The sequence below is a fragment of the Podarcis bocagei genome (assembly GCF_964188305.1).
Source record: "Podarcis bocagei genome assembly, chromosome: 3".
Lineage (NCBI taxonomy): Eukaryota > Metazoa > Chordata > Lepidosauria > Squamata > Lacertidae > Podarcis > Podarcis bocagei.
In genome coordinates, this window is record NC_138127.1 from 8,655,199 (window position 1) to 8,672,142 (window position 16,944).

Here is a 16,944-nt window from a genome sequence, read left to right on the forward strand (position 1 = left end):
ACTGACAACATGATTAAAGTGGCTGCCTAGGATTGAAATTTAAAATCAGGCTAGAAATAGGAAGTAGCAGATCCTATTTTTTTCTGGATTATAAGGTTACAAATACTGTGCATTGGAAATTACTACAACTTAGCAAAATGCCTATCATTATGGTGGACATTGTGCATGACAGGCTTGGGTACGACAAGGAGCCTTTGCGTTCCCTTGCACACAAAAACACTATGCAAGGAGTGGACTCCCACTGTCCTAAGTTTAGCACTTTGCCATTCACTCCTAAAGAGAAAAGGTAACCCTTTACAGAAAATCAAGTGATACCTCCAGAACTACATTTCAATGGGGCTAAAAACTTTGTTTCCTTTGGTGTTCTGTATTGTAGAATGTAAGTTTTCTTTTTACTGATCGTATGTTAGGTGCTCTGGGAGACTTAAATAACGTATTCCTGCATAACAGGTTGCTCATGAATTCCCTACTCACTTCTGTTTTCAATTGCAGATCCTGCTCACAACAGTTGCCCAGATCCCGGTACACCCCATTATGGAATACAGAATAGTTCTAGAGGCTATGAGGTAATTTTTTTGGCGCTGTTAGATTTAGAGTACCTGTTTGCACATGGTGCTTTAGGAGCACCGATCTTGGTCTGCTTGAAACCTAGGGTTTTGTGCCGAGTTGTTTCCAGCTTTTAAAAGCCCATACGTTTTAAAATGTCTTCTTCCAGCATTTTCAAGAGAACCTTCCTGTTGATTTCATTGAACAGCTTGAAACATTGAAACCTTCTGACAATGATTATAACATAAGCATTTTTAAGTAAAAGGGGGGGGGGGAGGACACCCAGTATTTATTTTAGCGATAAGAATAATATGAGCATGGTCAGAATGGCTGGTGCTCAATTAACATTTTTGATCTTTTTTTGGGAGGGGCAACAGATAGTTTGTCAAGTAATTTCGTTTAATTGGTGAATTGTGATGAATCTCCAGCACAAATACTGAAACGGAAATTATCATGCATATTGGTCAATGTACTGCTTGATTGTGTGCTCTCCATATAATCTCTCAATTAGGCACAAGGCAGTAACTTGAGGGTCTGTCTTGAGAGCAATTGACAAATAGTTTCAAAAGTACATAAACACCACAGCTGACTTAACATTTTGCATATTTATGACTGTTTCAAGTGAAATTCTACCACAGTGAGAACCGTAAAGGTCAGTAAGAAGTCAGTAAGTCAACGTGTCTGTTGTGGAGGTTTGACTCCAATTTCCTCATCCTTTGCAAAACCATAATCAGTCTTTAAATGATAAAGATTGGGCAATTATCTATCTTCTCCTCTTACCCCATTTTTCTCCTGAGTGAAATGGTTTGCTGTATTATTTTCTTACTAGTGCAAAACTGAATATTGAATGCACAAACTCACATATACAGTTACTGGTCAATTGAAAACGGCATGTTTGCAACTTTGACTGTTGGGTGATTTACCATGGGCTCTATCTATATGGGGAAAGGACAACCTTTTCTGCCAGGGTTTCTTCTCCTGAGTCAATCAGTCTTGAAGGAAAGCTTTCTAACTCTTTCACATTAATTAGTTAAAGCTATAGTTGAAGAGTAGGATAAGCTGACGTACTTAGCAGCCCTTAAAGTGAAAAAGTAGAATTTATATTTTAAAACAAAACAAAAAGAATATTCATATTGAGGAATACAGTCACTGTGTTTGTCACACATGTCAGTTCACGGAGGACCGAGCTGTTTTCACGAAACACAGACAAAATGGGGAGAGAGATAATGTGTGCTAAGCATTTGGTGTTCTTCTCCATGGAAACTCTCTGTATTCATTGACTTGATTGGAAAAGGAAAAGAAGGGAAATGTCCAAAATGTTATTCTGTGTTGTGGCAAAGAGATGAATATTATGTGTTCTATTGTTGTTATTTCTCCTTTTAATTTTTCTTTTTAATTCTTTAGGTTGGGAGCAGAGTCTTTTTCAGATGTAGGAAGGGTTATCACGTGCAGGGGTCAACTACACGCACTTGTCTTGCAAATCTAACTTGGAGTGGCATACAGCCCGAATGCATTTGTAAGTAACAAATGTTAACTACTTCAGTTATGTATCTTTTAAAAAAAAAAAATGATGATGATGATGATGATGAAGAAGAAGAAACAGGATGGTAAAATAAAAACTTCACTTTCAATACCTGACACAAGGTCACTACTCAGAAGCAATATTTGCTTGGGTGATCCAGGCAGCTGTGGAGCATTCTAGCTCAGGTCTTGTGTACATGTTGTATTTGCTTACATGTACATGGCCTCTTATGTGACGGGAGATTTCTGGACCAGTGAGAGCTAGACCATAAAGAAAGCTGATCGCCAAATAATTGATGCTTTTGAATTATGGTGCTGGAGGAGACTCTGGAGAGTCCCATGGACTGCAAAAAGATCAAACCTATCAATTCTGAAGGAAATCAGCCCTGAGTGCTCACTGGAAGGACAGATCCTGAAGCTGAGGCTCCAATACTTTGGCCACCTCATGAGAAAAGAAGATTCGCTGGAAAAGACCCTGATGTTGGGAAAGATGGAGGGCACAAGGAGAAGGGGATGACAGAGGACGAGATGGTTGGACAGTGTTCTCGAAGCTACGAACATGAGATTGACCAAGCTGCGGGAGGCAGTGGAATACAGGAGTGCCTGGCGTGCTCTGGTCCATGGGATCACAAAGAGTCGGACATGACTAAACAACAACAACTATGCCATAATTATCATATACCCTTAGATGTGTGGAAGTGGGAAGGAAGCCTTGTTTTAGATAAGGACTGTGTTCTTCAAAAATTACGCTCAGTTGCTTTTCTTCCTGGATTTTGGAGTTCTGAATTACCCACACTTGTTTCTGAAGTGCAACCAATACATTAGGAATTCTTAATTTCTCTCTCTCTCTCTCTCTCTCTCTCTCTCTCTCTCTCTGTGTGTGTGTGTGTGTGTAAACACACCACAGACAAACATTTTTATCAGACAGGTGCATGCATTTCTTTCCTTAGTTTTCTCATGATTTCCTGTCCCCCATTAACAAAACATAGGTGCACATGGAAAAAGCAGTGCAAAAAAGCAGTAATGTGATTGCATGCACAATTGCAATCTGGCTTTTTCTTCCAGTATTGCTTCCCCCCTGACATTCTGATCCATTCCAAGAAATTCAGTGCTGACGTGACTGTGGCTCTTGGCCTCAGAAAGGGGCATCCTCCATCCCTAGCCCTATAGTCAAAGTGTGATTAAGTGTCAGGCAAATGTCCCAGGCTCTGCATGAAATGCTTGAAGATTAATATATTTAGATTTTTTTATGACAGCTAGAAGACAAAAAAGAAGACATCAGAGAGCATATTCAGTAAAGTACATTGATGTGAAGCAAGACTGGCCTTAGGTTCTTATCTTATTTCAAATTAACTTTGAGATGCTGTGAATGAGCAGAGCACAAAGAAGAAGAGAAGTATACTTACAGTGGCTTGTACAACCAGTGTAGCATAGTAAAAACCTTTCTATGGAACCTTTATTTTGCAGAGGTTTATAATGAATTTATTTAGCACAGAAATCACTGTGTAATTTTCAAGGTTCTTTGAGTCACTGAAATGGAAGTGAAGCAGACAGCTCAGTAATTCATAGTACTGATCACAGCCTAATTTGCAATGACGTGTGGTTTAGCTTTCCTTTTCTTTTTCTCTGTTACCTTCCTAATAATCTTCCATGTGCGGGGAAAGAAGGTGTTCTGAATACCCTCGAGTCCAACTTATTTTACATTTCTCGCTCACATTGCTTCTTTGTCAACCACGTGTTCAGCTGCAACACAGAAACGACATGCCAAGCTGTTCATAACATGGAAGTTGACTACATTTTTTTCTTACAGTAACAACACGTTCATTGCATTTTTCTGGATTTGGATATATACTTTGCTGATATATATATATATATATATTTCAAATTTTCAGCTCATGCTTGCAGGCAGCCAGAGACACCTGCAAACGTGGATGTGAAAGCAATTGATCTGCCTACCTTAGGCTACACTTTGGTGTATACATGTCAGCCAGGATTTTTCCTTGCCGGTGGATCAGAACACCGAACGTGTAAGCCAGATATGAAATGGACAGGAAAGTCACCGGTTTGTAAAAGTAAGTTACTGATGAAAATAATGGTTCGATTATTTTCTACTTTCTAACAAGTCCAAGCTCACACATAATAATAAAAAACGTGCGCTGTGATGTGAATCAGGCCTGCTATGTTTCAAAATGTTGCATTAGTATCCCTTTCCTATGTATAGAACGATAAAAGTAGCAATGAACCTGTGAGAGCGATGTGCCATTTTCAAGACTGAAGAGTGCATATGTTTCTTCTTTGCCCCACAAGTCATGCGTGTAGGTGTTCAGCTTCTTGAATGGGCTGGGCTACCTTTTGGGAAACTCTGGCAAGCAGTTACAAGAGTTGTTGAGAGCCTAGCAGGCTGATGGGGCTGCTTAAAGCCTGTGACCGTATATGCACTTAGCTGGGGACCTTATTTCCTTCTCTTGGGGGGCGGGGGATAGGAGCAGATGGACCAGTGGCTAGCAAACCAGGCGCAGCCCAGCAGCTCACATTGCCAGCCCCCCTCCGCTTACCCTCTGCGCAAACTTGGGAGTCTCACCTCGCCTCAGGGCTATGCCAACCTTGGAACCCTTATATGCAGTGTCTCCAGGAATACACCCATGGAAGACACAGCTTGTAAAGCTCATAGTATTGGTGATGCATATTTACTTCTTCCCCTGCATGAGCTGGGTTATCTCCTTATGCCTTGTTACATCTTTAGCAGAACATCTGCAGTAGCTGACCATGCTGAAATTGTATGTCCTTGTAATCACGATGCTAGGATAGAGACAATTTCCAGGTGTCTTTCATACCCAAAAATAGATACCCTGTGTGTCCCTGCTTTAACTAGCTTCATGGCTTCCAACGAGCCAGTCATTTGCTCTGAACTACTCTGAACCTAAGAGTTCCTTGGAGGAGTTGCAGGCTCGCTCCTGGAGCAGCAGTCCTGTGCTACAGGCACAAAACACATAGAGGCACCTTGGTGATATCCAGTTGCCACTTCTCAACTTCAACCACACAGCAACCTTCAAAGTGCGAGTGAGCCTTTCTACCATGTAATTGAGTGGCCAGGATGGAATTTGCAGACCTTATCGATACCTGCAAACACACCCCTGCTTCCTCCTCCCTTATCCATGAGGCGGAATCAAGTCTTAAAATCAAGTCTAGACTTTCTTTCAGATTGTGCTTTCCTATGGGAAACAGTGACAACCCCTGATATTCATCCTGACTTTCCCTTGAAATGTGTTAAAACATCCATATCCACTGCACGCAGTGGGGCAGTGCTAGAAATCTGCTAGATATCTCATTTAGAGGCTGTATGCTGAGCTGAATTGCCCCGAGTTATGATTTCTTTTGACAAGGGACGACCTTTCTTCAAACAGCCGAAATACGTATGAATATTGAAAGTGTTTCTCTTCTTTTTGTCACTCTTGGACATTAATCTCAGATCCCTAAAGGCTGGGTTTTTTTAAGTCTCCAGAGAATTGTTTTGTCCCTGACCTAGTCCATGGGGCATTGCTCACTGAAGCTCCCAAACAAACCAATCTTCATTGACTTCATTGTGTATTGAACTTTTCACTTAAAAGTACTATTAGAAAAATTGAAGGGGGCTTTACAACTGTACAAGTGGAAATGCAACCCAAGATACAGATTTGCCATTCCTTTACTTGAAAGGAGTCTGCCTGCAGCAGACAAGAATCTTGCTTGTCCTTGGGCAGGGATTTGTTCCAAGTTTCTAACGGAAAATATTTGTTGTTTTGTGCAATATGTATCTATGCGTTTTCTCCTTCCAATCATTATGATGCGGGTGGTGAGAGCATTTCTCTCCATGCAACTGGTGGCATATTGATTTTTTATTATTATTTTTAAAAAGGCTGAAAGGCTGCAGTGATTTCTGATTGAATTACCTCATGTCCCCTGACCCTTCCAGTGGATTAAATATGGCATAACCACTACTCTTTAGTCCTTTATCATCAATAGTAGACAAAGGCCATGTAAAACAAGCAGATATTGGGACAAAGTTTCATACAGTTGCATGTGATGTGTATTTTGCCCTCAGCTTTTTGTGTTTTTATCTTCCAAATCATTTGTGCTTCACAGTGTTTCTGATTTAGGGTTCAGTTGGAGGTTAAACATGGCATCTTGGCACCTGCTGTATCTCTTGAAGGGTAGCCTCTTATGAGTCAGTGTGTGCTTATACTTCTTCAGGAATTTCTCATAGTGCAACAAATGTGTGCTGCCTCGTCTTTGTGCAGCAGTCTTAAGAATGGGACTTGCTCTTAGAAATGAGGAGAAGCTGAACTCTATATGATTTCGCCTCCCTCTGGCATGATATAGCCTGACTTGTCTCTCAGACTTGGTTGGAGGAAGGTCTCCACAACTCTTGACACTACTTGCTATAGTTTCCTGTCAGGTCAGATGGACACTCTGCGTGACCATCTTATGAATTACATGGTGTGTCCCCACCCTCTCAAGGAAGAATGACAAGTAAGTAGCACTCTCCTATATATCAAACAAAGCTAGGTTGGGCTTGAATGGGGTGGGGGTGGGGGGTGTTGCAACTAAGCTTCCCTTAATCTCAGTCTATGTCACAGTCTTACAGTTTTTCATGTGTTGTCTTTTAGTGTTTAATGTATATATAGTACTAAAGGTGTCAAATTATGAAATGATTGATGGGTCCTGCAAGAATACTGGATCAAATAAATATGTATTTTTTTTTGTTTTTCATTTATATGAAAAACAATGTTTTCATATAAATCTACATGTTTCTTTTATAAACAATCTACATGTCTCATTCTAGTAAGAATTAGCAACACAAGCAAAAAGATAGATTTTGTGACACCCCTGGTCAAAATTTGCCCGTGGGTCTTCAGCCCTGTAACATTACCTAATTCAACTTGTTTGAGGATGAGCTCTGCTCCTTGCCATTTAACAATGTGCCTAAAACCAACCTGAACAAAAGGCCCTATAAGATTTAATTTCTCAGACGGCATTCTTACACGGCAGATATATCAATAAATTAATAGATTCTGATGGAACAATCTGAGATGCATTTCAGAATTCAAGCTTTCTGCTGAACAATCCTAAAACAATTAGGCAAACTATGGGTGTCACAAGTATCAAAGGCAGCAGGTGTCTGTGTTATTTCTGGAGAGAAGGATGAAAGCCTAGGATCTGCCTAGGGAACAGAATCAGGCTTGCAGATCTGCCTGCTTCCTTCTGTTGAACTGCCCCTTGCCCCTCTCTTCATTCTAGTCTTGGGCTGGAATCTTCAACACACTTAGTAGGGTGTAAGCCCAACTGGGTGCAATGGGACCTACTTCAGAGTAATTATGCCTAGGATTGTGTTATTAGTAGATTAGCGGCAACGTCACCCCAATACATGGTGGCCATGTATGCATTGCAGTGCACACTTAAGTAGCACTCTTTAATATAGCACACATGCCAAAGATTTATCCACCACAGCTGGCATGTATTATGAAGCGTTGTCATTGTCTTGGCAGTTCCTGGGGTATTATACAATTAGTTCAGTATAATTTAATTGTAGGTTACAAGTATGTATATATGTAATAATAATGATGGACATACAGGTGCAACATCTTTGTCACCAATATAAGGCTCTCTGTTACAACACTGTAGCTGATATAAAACTAATCATTTTTTAGAAATGAGTGCAGTAATCATTTCTGCAATCAGCAAGCTTGCCACAATACAAATGGACTCCCTGGAGATTTCCATCTCATTCTTTCCCCCCCTCTCTGATGAGTGTGTAGAATTATAACTGCTTGGATATGTAATATAGATTTTACTTCTGCTATAAATGGTAGGCGTATTGGAGAACACACAATTGCCTCAATCAAGAATGATGTATCAACATTCTATACATAACTCAGTATGTTCATAAAAATGATAATTTGTCTTTTTACTTGTAGGTAAAGGAGTGAGAGAAGTTAATGAAACAATAACTAAAACTCCAGGTTTGTATACGAGAACAGTTTTAGAACTAAATACATTAAATCGCTCTCTAGTCCAGTGTTTCTCATACAGCAAAATTCTTTCTAACTTTCAAATGAATCATTTCATTACAAATGACAAAAGGAAACAATTTCACAAAAGTACTGGCATATAAAAATTGCTGTCCGAAATTGGTCATGACACAACTCTCTCTCTGTCTCTCTCTCTGTGCGTATATATATACAGCCTTTAATACAATGTCCTCTTATGTGGCATAATTGAAGATGTTTGTATGGCTTAGCTTTCATGGAGACAGTAAATCAGTGTCTGGGTTATACTACTATAGGCTACAGGTCGGGGTTCATATGACTGAATGCCGCTCCATAAGAAAAAAATGTATCCACATAGAAAACGAAGGATTCTAATGCTCCATTATACTTTCCTGTGTGGAGAGAATGGAATTTGTTTCATGTCAATTTCACACATGGCCAATACGAAGATTGATCCATTCCATCTACGTATGGTATTAAAAAAAAAAATCTTACCAGGTGGTCCAAGAGTTGGCTTTTCACCACCCTCCCTCCATTATTTAACATGTTCTACCCACTTGGCATGGCTAGAAAGCACAGCAGATGCCCACATGGCTTGCAAAAGGGCCTCAAAAGTCCTTGGGATGACAGGATGTGATGACATGCCATCCCTCCTTTGACACTGTATGGGGGGGGGAAATGTTTTCATGGAAGGGTACATAGGGGCAGGTATCTCTCCACCCCTCACCCCTATCCAAGTTCAGAAGAGGGATAGCACATCAAATCCCCTTGTAGGTATTTCCAGACTGATTTTCAAGGCATTCAACAACTGCTACTCTCCGTGGTCATTCCAAGTATGTAGAACCAGTTTTTAAAAGGGGGAGGTTAAAAGGTTGCCCATGTAACATGGGCCCTAATTAAGAGAAAAGTAGATTTCGGTGTTCTGATTCACAAGTGCATTTAAGGGCTCCAGGTCAGTTGTGTTGTCTTTGGAATTAAGATTACTCCCCTCCCCACCAAAAAAAAATAATAATTCCCAAGCATTCCTAAAATACACTTATACCCTCAATCATATGTGTCTCCACCTGCAATCTGAGGTAGTACAACCCATACATTCTCGTTTCAGTGAGATCTACGCCAATACCAAAAGAGTAATTTTACATATTAAACACAAGGCACTAGATAAAGTTGCTTTATATCAGACAGTGCACAATAATGGAGAGCCTTATAATGAAAGTAGAATTGCATTATGCTGAGATTTCAGGTAAAATCTATTTCGTTTTCATCTTATGAATGTTCAAGTTCACAATAATAAAATGTATTCTAAAATTTAGATTTGGAAATGAAATTTACACTTTTGCCTAAATCTGCTTAAAGTTGCATAACTTTATATGAGTAAATGTTAAACTCACAGCACTTGTCGGCACATTTTTTTACAATTGCAATGGGAAAACCACTTTTCAAAGCAGATAGTAGAGTTGACACTTTACCTGTCTCCTAAATGGAGGAAGAAGAAAGTGGCACGTCCTCAGACTAGTTCCGTATAACACAGACTTGGGGCGACTCCACACATTGTATAACATGTTTGCAGACACATGTAATATATAGGTAGTTCACATTAGAAGTTGTGATTGGCTGTGCCACCCTTTTTATGCTGAAAACAACAAAAACCACCTAGATTTCAAGCTGTATTAAATACCACCACCCCTGTGAGCAGTTTCATTAAGATAGTTATTGCTGACATGAACTTGCATCCATTCTATATGCAGAAAATGTATTCAATTTGTGTGACTTTCATTATGCACCTTGTGCTAAAGGTCCAGTCGTGACCGACTCTATGGTTGCGGCGCTCATTTCACTTTATTGGCCGAGGGAGCCGGCGTACAGCTTCCGGGTCATGTGGCCAGCATGACTAAGCCGCTTCTGGCAAACCAGAGCAGCGCACGGAAACGCCGTTTACCTTCCCGCCGGAGCGGTACCTATTTATCTACTTGCACTTTGACGTACTTTCGAACTGCTAGGTTGGCAGGAGCAGGGACTGAGCAATGGGAGCTCACCCCGTCATGGGGATTCAAACCGCCGACCTGATCGGCAAGTCCTAGGCTCTGTGGTTTAACCCACAGCGCCACCCACGTCCCTAGCACCTTGTGCTAGGACACCGCAAATGAAATAAAATCCCAACGTGTTGTTCTGCTTGCACAAAAGGAAGCAACATAGCCTCTCTATTCTGGCACTGTGTGAACTCTTGTATGCAAGAGTGTTAGCAGCAATTGTTTCCCTTTTGCTCAAAATTGTTTAGATCCAGCCCATCATCGAGCTCAGTTCACTTGATTCCCCCAAAACATAACTTGCAGCACTTTAAGTGAAATTTACGCTGGTTCCTAGAGGGAAAAGTGCTTTGCTCTGCTCAAGTGTGTTTGTGCAATAACCATGCAAATACACCAGCTCTGCAGAGTTCATTAGACCATCACTGTAGGAAATGGGTGCATGTAAGAATTAGGCACTGCCTTCTGCTAATGACCAGACTACCTGAAAAGCAAATATATATAAGGTTCTACTTTTCTCTGCCACAGTTCATACATTCAGCTGGGGGCCGAGCTTCAACAACATAGTAGAAGAGTAGCTCTCACTCTTTTCTTTCTGCCGTGCAGATGCTTTGCAGTGCAAACTGTACTCATAAGTGCTCCCTTGCATTGACACCTAGTTCAACCTGGTTGTCCATACAGAGGTCTCAGTTCACACTGAAGTGGTGGAGGGGAGATCCTGAGTGAAGGAAGGGAATAACTTGTGCCACTCCATCATGTTGGCTCATTAGTGCCCTCACTGAATGTATGAATCTCCTTTCTAATATACCAAGTTGTACAATATTTAAACTTCTGTCTGAGCAAATTTGTTGTGGAGTAATTCATTGTGCACTCATTAATAGTTATTAACTACCACGCTACTGTAGTTGAATCTTTTTCTCACTGCATAAGTTTAGTCAAATGAGTAGGGTAGGAAACAACCGTGCAAGTTGTCTTTTCTTGGTTTGTGTCACAGTCTTGCAGTCTTCATTGTGTCTCTAGTGTTGAATGTGCAGCATGTATTTATTTATTGAAACAGTCTTACATGCAAAGTATGTTTCCTATGTCTCAAAGTCAATGCCTTTGTCATCTGAGATCACTTATGAGCTGATTTTGAGATACAGTGGTACCTCGGGTTACATATGCTTCAGGTTACAGACTCCACTAACCCAGAAATAGTACCTCGGGTTAAGAACTTTGCTTCAGGATGAGAACAGAAATTGTGCTCCGGCGGTACGAAGGCAGCGGGAGGCCCCATTAGCTAAAGTGGTGCTTCAGGTTAAGAACTGTTCCAGGTTAAGAACGGACCTCTGGAACGAATTAAGTACTTAACCCGAGGTACCATTGTACAGTGCACAATCAATTTTTGATATATAATTTGTTGATATCCCTGTTTTCCTGGAAGTTTTGCTTTTATCTCTGTTATACTGCAAAAATGATGAATATAGATCATCTACCAGATCCTAGCTTTGTTCACGCATTCCTAGAATTTTTATGGCTTGGAGATAGGGCTGCGTATGACCACTCTGCCTCTTCTGTCCCCATCCCACCCTAGTAGAAAGATCCAAAGTATCTGAAAGATCTAAGTGCAACCATCTGAATATGCAGAGAATCTCCTCTTCAGACCTTTCTTAAAAGGTGTCTGGCCCCATGACCCCTCCATACTTTATGCCCATACACATTCTTTGAATGGAATAATAGATTTTTATTTTTATTTCTACCTTGCTTAGGATGCCCTGCTAGGGATTTTGGCTTCTCTTACTTTCTCATTTTTGAATCTTTAATTTTAGTTCTCCACATTTCTGAAGCAATTAGCAAATGAGTCATTTTTTAAAATCCCTCACAAAAGTTCATCAGCATTTTAGTGAGAATTTTTATGTAATAAACACATTATTGTAAACACTTTTGATGAATACACATTTTTGCAGGTAACTTTCCCTAACATAATGTGGCTTTTCATATGTAATTGTCACTGGTGCATTGGTGAAAAGTGTGCATAGAAATGCATATATCACTTTTTCTACACATTGGTTGGAGAACTGCACCACAAAATTCACAGAAATGTGAATTTTGAAGGATAGCAGTGTTTTTGCAAATTAGGTAGTTCCTCTTAAAAATGCGAGCAAAATCTAATTTCTACCCCACCCCTACCTCTTGTGCACAATTTAGTTGTTACATCGGGATATGTTTGCACAAACTTTACGGGGAGGTTGTGCAATATTGGTTGTTTATTGAGTGCCCGTTCTGATTTGCTTGAGGGAGGTTATGTGACTTGACATCGGGAAATTGCTATCCCACACTTCCCAGTGCATTTTCTCATCACTTTCCTTACCACAAAAAAAGTCTGATCTGAAGCAGGTTTATTGCACAAGATCACCAAATCCTCTTTAATTGTGAAACCTGAATTTGTATGTTTTATTCAAATAGTGACCGTATGAAACTTTGTAACAAGATTTCCCAGCTGTTGGGAATTGCAAGTGCAGAAATCACAGTTGCAAATAAACTTAGCTTCCAGCAGGCATCTGGCTGGCCACTCTGCGATGCTGAGGTTGCCTGATTAGATGTGTCAGTCGCCTGACCCAGCAGGCTGTTCTTTCTTCCCATGCAAGTGTATCAGAGCAACCAGGGAACAGCTGTCTTTTATTTGTCTATCCCCCCCCCTGCTCTTCAGCCAAATAATAATAATATGGTCCCAGTCTTAACACTAGCTCTTAGCTGCAAACTTATTGAAATGACCAGCTGGTGAAACCTTAAGGAGAGAAAGAGAAAAGTTTCTGGTCTCTCAGCTCTGCTAATGGAGAAACCCTGCAAACTTACCTCTCCTTCTACTGTGCTGAGTGGAAGAACTACTTCATTTTACTTATAGGACCTAGATTGCTGTTTGATGTCAGGCTTTCATGCCCTTCTAATGATTTGGGCCGCTGTGAATTTTACTGCTTTTGTTGTTTACATTTTAGAGTGTTCCTAGTATTTTATCCCACTGCTCAGCTCTCCTTATGAAGGAATGAATAGGAATAAATAAAATAAATAAATTTCCATAACTTAGCTTCTGACCTATCAGGTCCCATATAACACACCAGATGTGTGTTTTGCTCTACTAGAAGCTCAGTTCCCATGCCATGTTTTTGTTTTTGTTTTTTACAATTGAAGACCGGAAACAAGAATAGCAAAGTTTCCTTAAGTTGGGAAAATGTACATGCGTACAATAGGGAGCTTGTCTTTTCTCAGTTTGGGCTTGTGTATGATGACCTTGCCTGGTGGAGAGCCACTACTCGCTTAATTTTGTCACATTGCTAGTGTGGGTTATTCCCTGCAGTTTTCCTAATGCAGTTCTAAGTGTAGTTGGGCGCTGGGAAAATTTAACATGTGGAGCCTACCTCAGAATCCTTAGAATATTTCACACCAATTTCTGTAGCTTTATTTTATACCTCAGTAACTTCCATACGAGATTTTTTAATGCTGCTGAGGCAATGTTTTTAATGCAGTCAACTTCAAATGGTAATAAAATGATGGTACAAAGTGCATTTAAAGTGGCACTGTGTTACATAGCTGTGCTGTTCCTGAAGATCATTCCACAATGTTTTCCTTCAAAAATGAATCCTGTTCAGCAAAGGTTCTCCTACAATTGTAATTAGTGGTTTCCTCTTTCTGTCCCTTTTATTGATTCCTGTTCAGCACAGCTTGAGGGGATTAGTGGTGTATTGCCTCTTAATAAGTCAGCTTTTGTTCATGTGTGAGTTAATTGCTGGTTCCCTCTCATTCCCCCCCACTTTATAATGAAATGTTGCTATTTTGCTAGATAAGAAATAAAATAAACAATTAAAGGACGCCAGTAATTAAAACCCCTCCCATGCGAAACAGAAGCTGACTAATAAGCAATGATTCATCACTAATCCCTCAGGCTTGTCAAACAGGAAACAGTAAAACTGCCATAGGAAACTTATTGGTAAAGGCAAGTAGCATGTGAAGCATCTCAGTAGTTCATTGCCAAATGACACCTAGAGCTTCAGTAGGGATGCTTGAGAAATTCAATCTTTATGAATTCTTATATGACCTGACCTGATACACACCTCCCAGACTGGCATACAGATCAAAATTCATTTATACTCTGACTTTCAGACATTCTGAATAGCCTAGCACAATTTTTGGCTCCAAAAAACGTAACAAAATTGTACATTAAGAAATGCAGATATTTAAGTGAAAAGCCATAAAGGCCATAAAGGCTGCAATTTTATTCTGGGAGGACATTCCCAGGGGCAAAAAACAAAACAAAACACCAGATCATCATCTTGAAGGCTGGAAAAAGAGCTTAGAACTAAAGGGGCTGGGAGGAAACAGATGTTGAATCCCCCTTCCCAATCCACATGGCATTCCAAGTTCTTGGACCAACTAATTTTGGAGCTCTGCCATCAGTAGGGGCAAACAGGGGCGTTCGGGGGGAGAGGGCATGCTGGTGGATGACCCATCTGAAAAACCCCATCCAAACCTGGGAGAAAATAAGGTGTTGAAGAGGTGTGCAAAATTAGTAAATATCCTTCCATCACCTCCATGAGATGAAGTTTGGGGTGGATCACTTCCATGCAATTACAATGTGAAATCCATCAGTGACAGACCTTGCAGTCTCAAATTTCAGAGGTGCCCTGTGAAACACCAAAATTCGGCACCTCACTAATGCTCGCCCTCCATTCTATATCGTATTTGGGGTGCCCCTTGAGGCTCTGCAGCCAGTGCAGCCGAAACGGTTGTGCGCCCCTAAATCTGCCTCTGTGTCAAACAGGGAGAGTTTTGCATGGACGAGTCTATTACAAACTACTATGTCATTGACATAGGATGTATGGTATTTTCTTAAGAGTGTAAATTCTGCTGTACTAGAAAATGAACGAAATGGCATAATGACACACATGACAATTGTCAGTATTTGAACATGCAGAATGGAGGTCTATGTAACTTACATCTTCACAAAAAAATATGGGAATTGGGGGGTGGGGGACTGAGAAAGCAATATAGAAATCTGCAAGTTATGGCTGCAGATCTCTGCCTAATTTTTCATGCGTTCATCTAACTGAAGTCAATGAGACACTTAGGCATGTATAACTTCCATCAAGAGTACACTCAAACTGCCTTGAATTTGTTCTAAAGGACAGTAAGGAGTGTTTCTCTTGGTAGTACAACTTGCATTACGACCAACTGATCGTTTCATTATTGTTCCAACGTATGATCCTAAATCCATTGGTAATAAAGAGGATATGTTTTCTCTCATGTATTTCTGGAGAAGCTGAAGTGAGAGATCCAAAGCAATTTGCTTTGGACTTCAGCTGCAGCAGGAAGATGTCACTATGCAGAAAGATTCACCATAAGTTCATATACTCTATTATCATTGATACTATAAATATTTCAATACAACAGAGGTTTTGAAACAATGTGTGGACCCTCTAATAGTGAACTAAATAATGAATACGCAAAGAAGTAGAGAGACACATCTGCTTGCATTTTGTTGTAGTGATTTACTTCTTTGTTCATCTTTTCTCCAGTTCCTTCAGATGTATTTTTTATAAATTCATTGTGGAAAGGTTTTTATGAGCATCAAGGGAAAAGACAACCTGCAACTCTAACCGTTGACTGGTTCAATGCTACAAGCAGTAAAGTGAATGCTACATTCATTGAAGCATCTAGCACACAGCTCAAGCTATCAGGTGAGGTTTGAAATCCCATTTTGAAGCTGCAGTCAAGGTTTCGGAGACATGTTCCTACCTGTTTCTATTTACATGTAGCATGTGTAAGGTAGAAGAAGAGATCTATTTATGCTACTAGAAAGCCTTATACAGTGGTGCCCCGCAAGACGAATGCCTCGCAAGACGAAAAACTCGCTAGACGAAAGGGTTTTGCGGTTTTTGAGCTGCTTCTCAAGACGAATTTCCCTATGGGCTTGCTTCACAAGACGAAAACGTCTTGCGTCTTTTGCAAGTTTGTTTCCTTTTTCTTAACACCGTTAATACAGTTGCGACTTGACTTCGAGGTGCAACTCATAGAATGCGGTGTGGTAGCCTTTTTTGAGGTTTTTGGTGATTTTTGACGCTTTTCCAAAACTTTTCCGACACCGTGCTTCGCAAGACGAAAAATTCGCTAGACGAAAAAACTCGCGGAACGAATTAATTTCGTCTTGCGAGGCACCACTGTATTGTGATACGACGCTTATAAATTATCTGGTTGCTTGCAGCTGAATCTGATGCATGAAATAGGTTTTGATTAAAATTATTATTGTTTGCTACCTCTATTAACCTGTAGAAGAAATCTCATCCTGTAGTCACCACATGTCCCCTTTGATACCTGGCAGTTAGGGGACATTGACATTTTGTTGCTGATGTAAATATAATAATATTTCTTTACATGCAAAGTTTGTGCCATTTTGCTAAGCTTTTCCATGCCAATGCTTTGTAAAAATAAACCTCTATATATCTTACTCCCACAAATTATCTTGGTAAATCCAATATATCCCATAGTTACTTCTAATTCAAAACATAGTCTTTTCCATGGCATGGTTTTATGATCAGATCTAGCAATCGAAACATTTTTTGAAAATATCAGACAGACTCTTAAAAGCTCTGTGCACATTTGCAAGTTAATGCACACATTGAACTTACATTAGTTATCAACTGAGGGACAATATGGGTCCCTCAGCTTTGGAGTGGCCATACTGTTTTGTTTGCAACAGGTGCGTATTTAAAGGGGGAGAGGGAAAACTGTCGTTAATGGAAGGTTTCCTGGTTGGTTTGCCTTTTCATTGCTCACGTGAAGGGGCTGCATGCTAG

At 40.2% G+C, this 16,944-nt stretch overlaps 1 protein-coding gene across 1 annotated transcript in view; it reads left to right on the forward strand.

Annotated features, from left to right (window-relative positions):
- CSMD1 (CUB and Sushi multiple domains 1) overlaps nucleotides 1–16,944 on the forward strand; it is a 998,673-nt gene that overhangs the window by 966,343 nt on the left and 15,386 nt on the right. Inside the window, exons 62-66 of the mRNA XM_081189289.1 lie at nucleotides 493–566; nucleotides 1,951–2,062; nucleotides 3,960–4,139; nucleotides 8,022–8,066; nucleotides 15,667–15,828. Of these exons, the coding sequence (XP_081045415.1) occupies nucleotides 493–566; nucleotides 1,951–2,062; nucleotides 3,960–4,139; nucleotides 8,022–8,066; nucleotides 15,667–15,828 (573 nt within the window). The remainder of the gene's footprint in view (nucleotides 1–492; nucleotides 567–1,950; nucleotides 2,063–3,959; nucleotides 4,140–8,021; nucleotides 8,067–15,666; nucleotides 15,829–16,944) is intronic.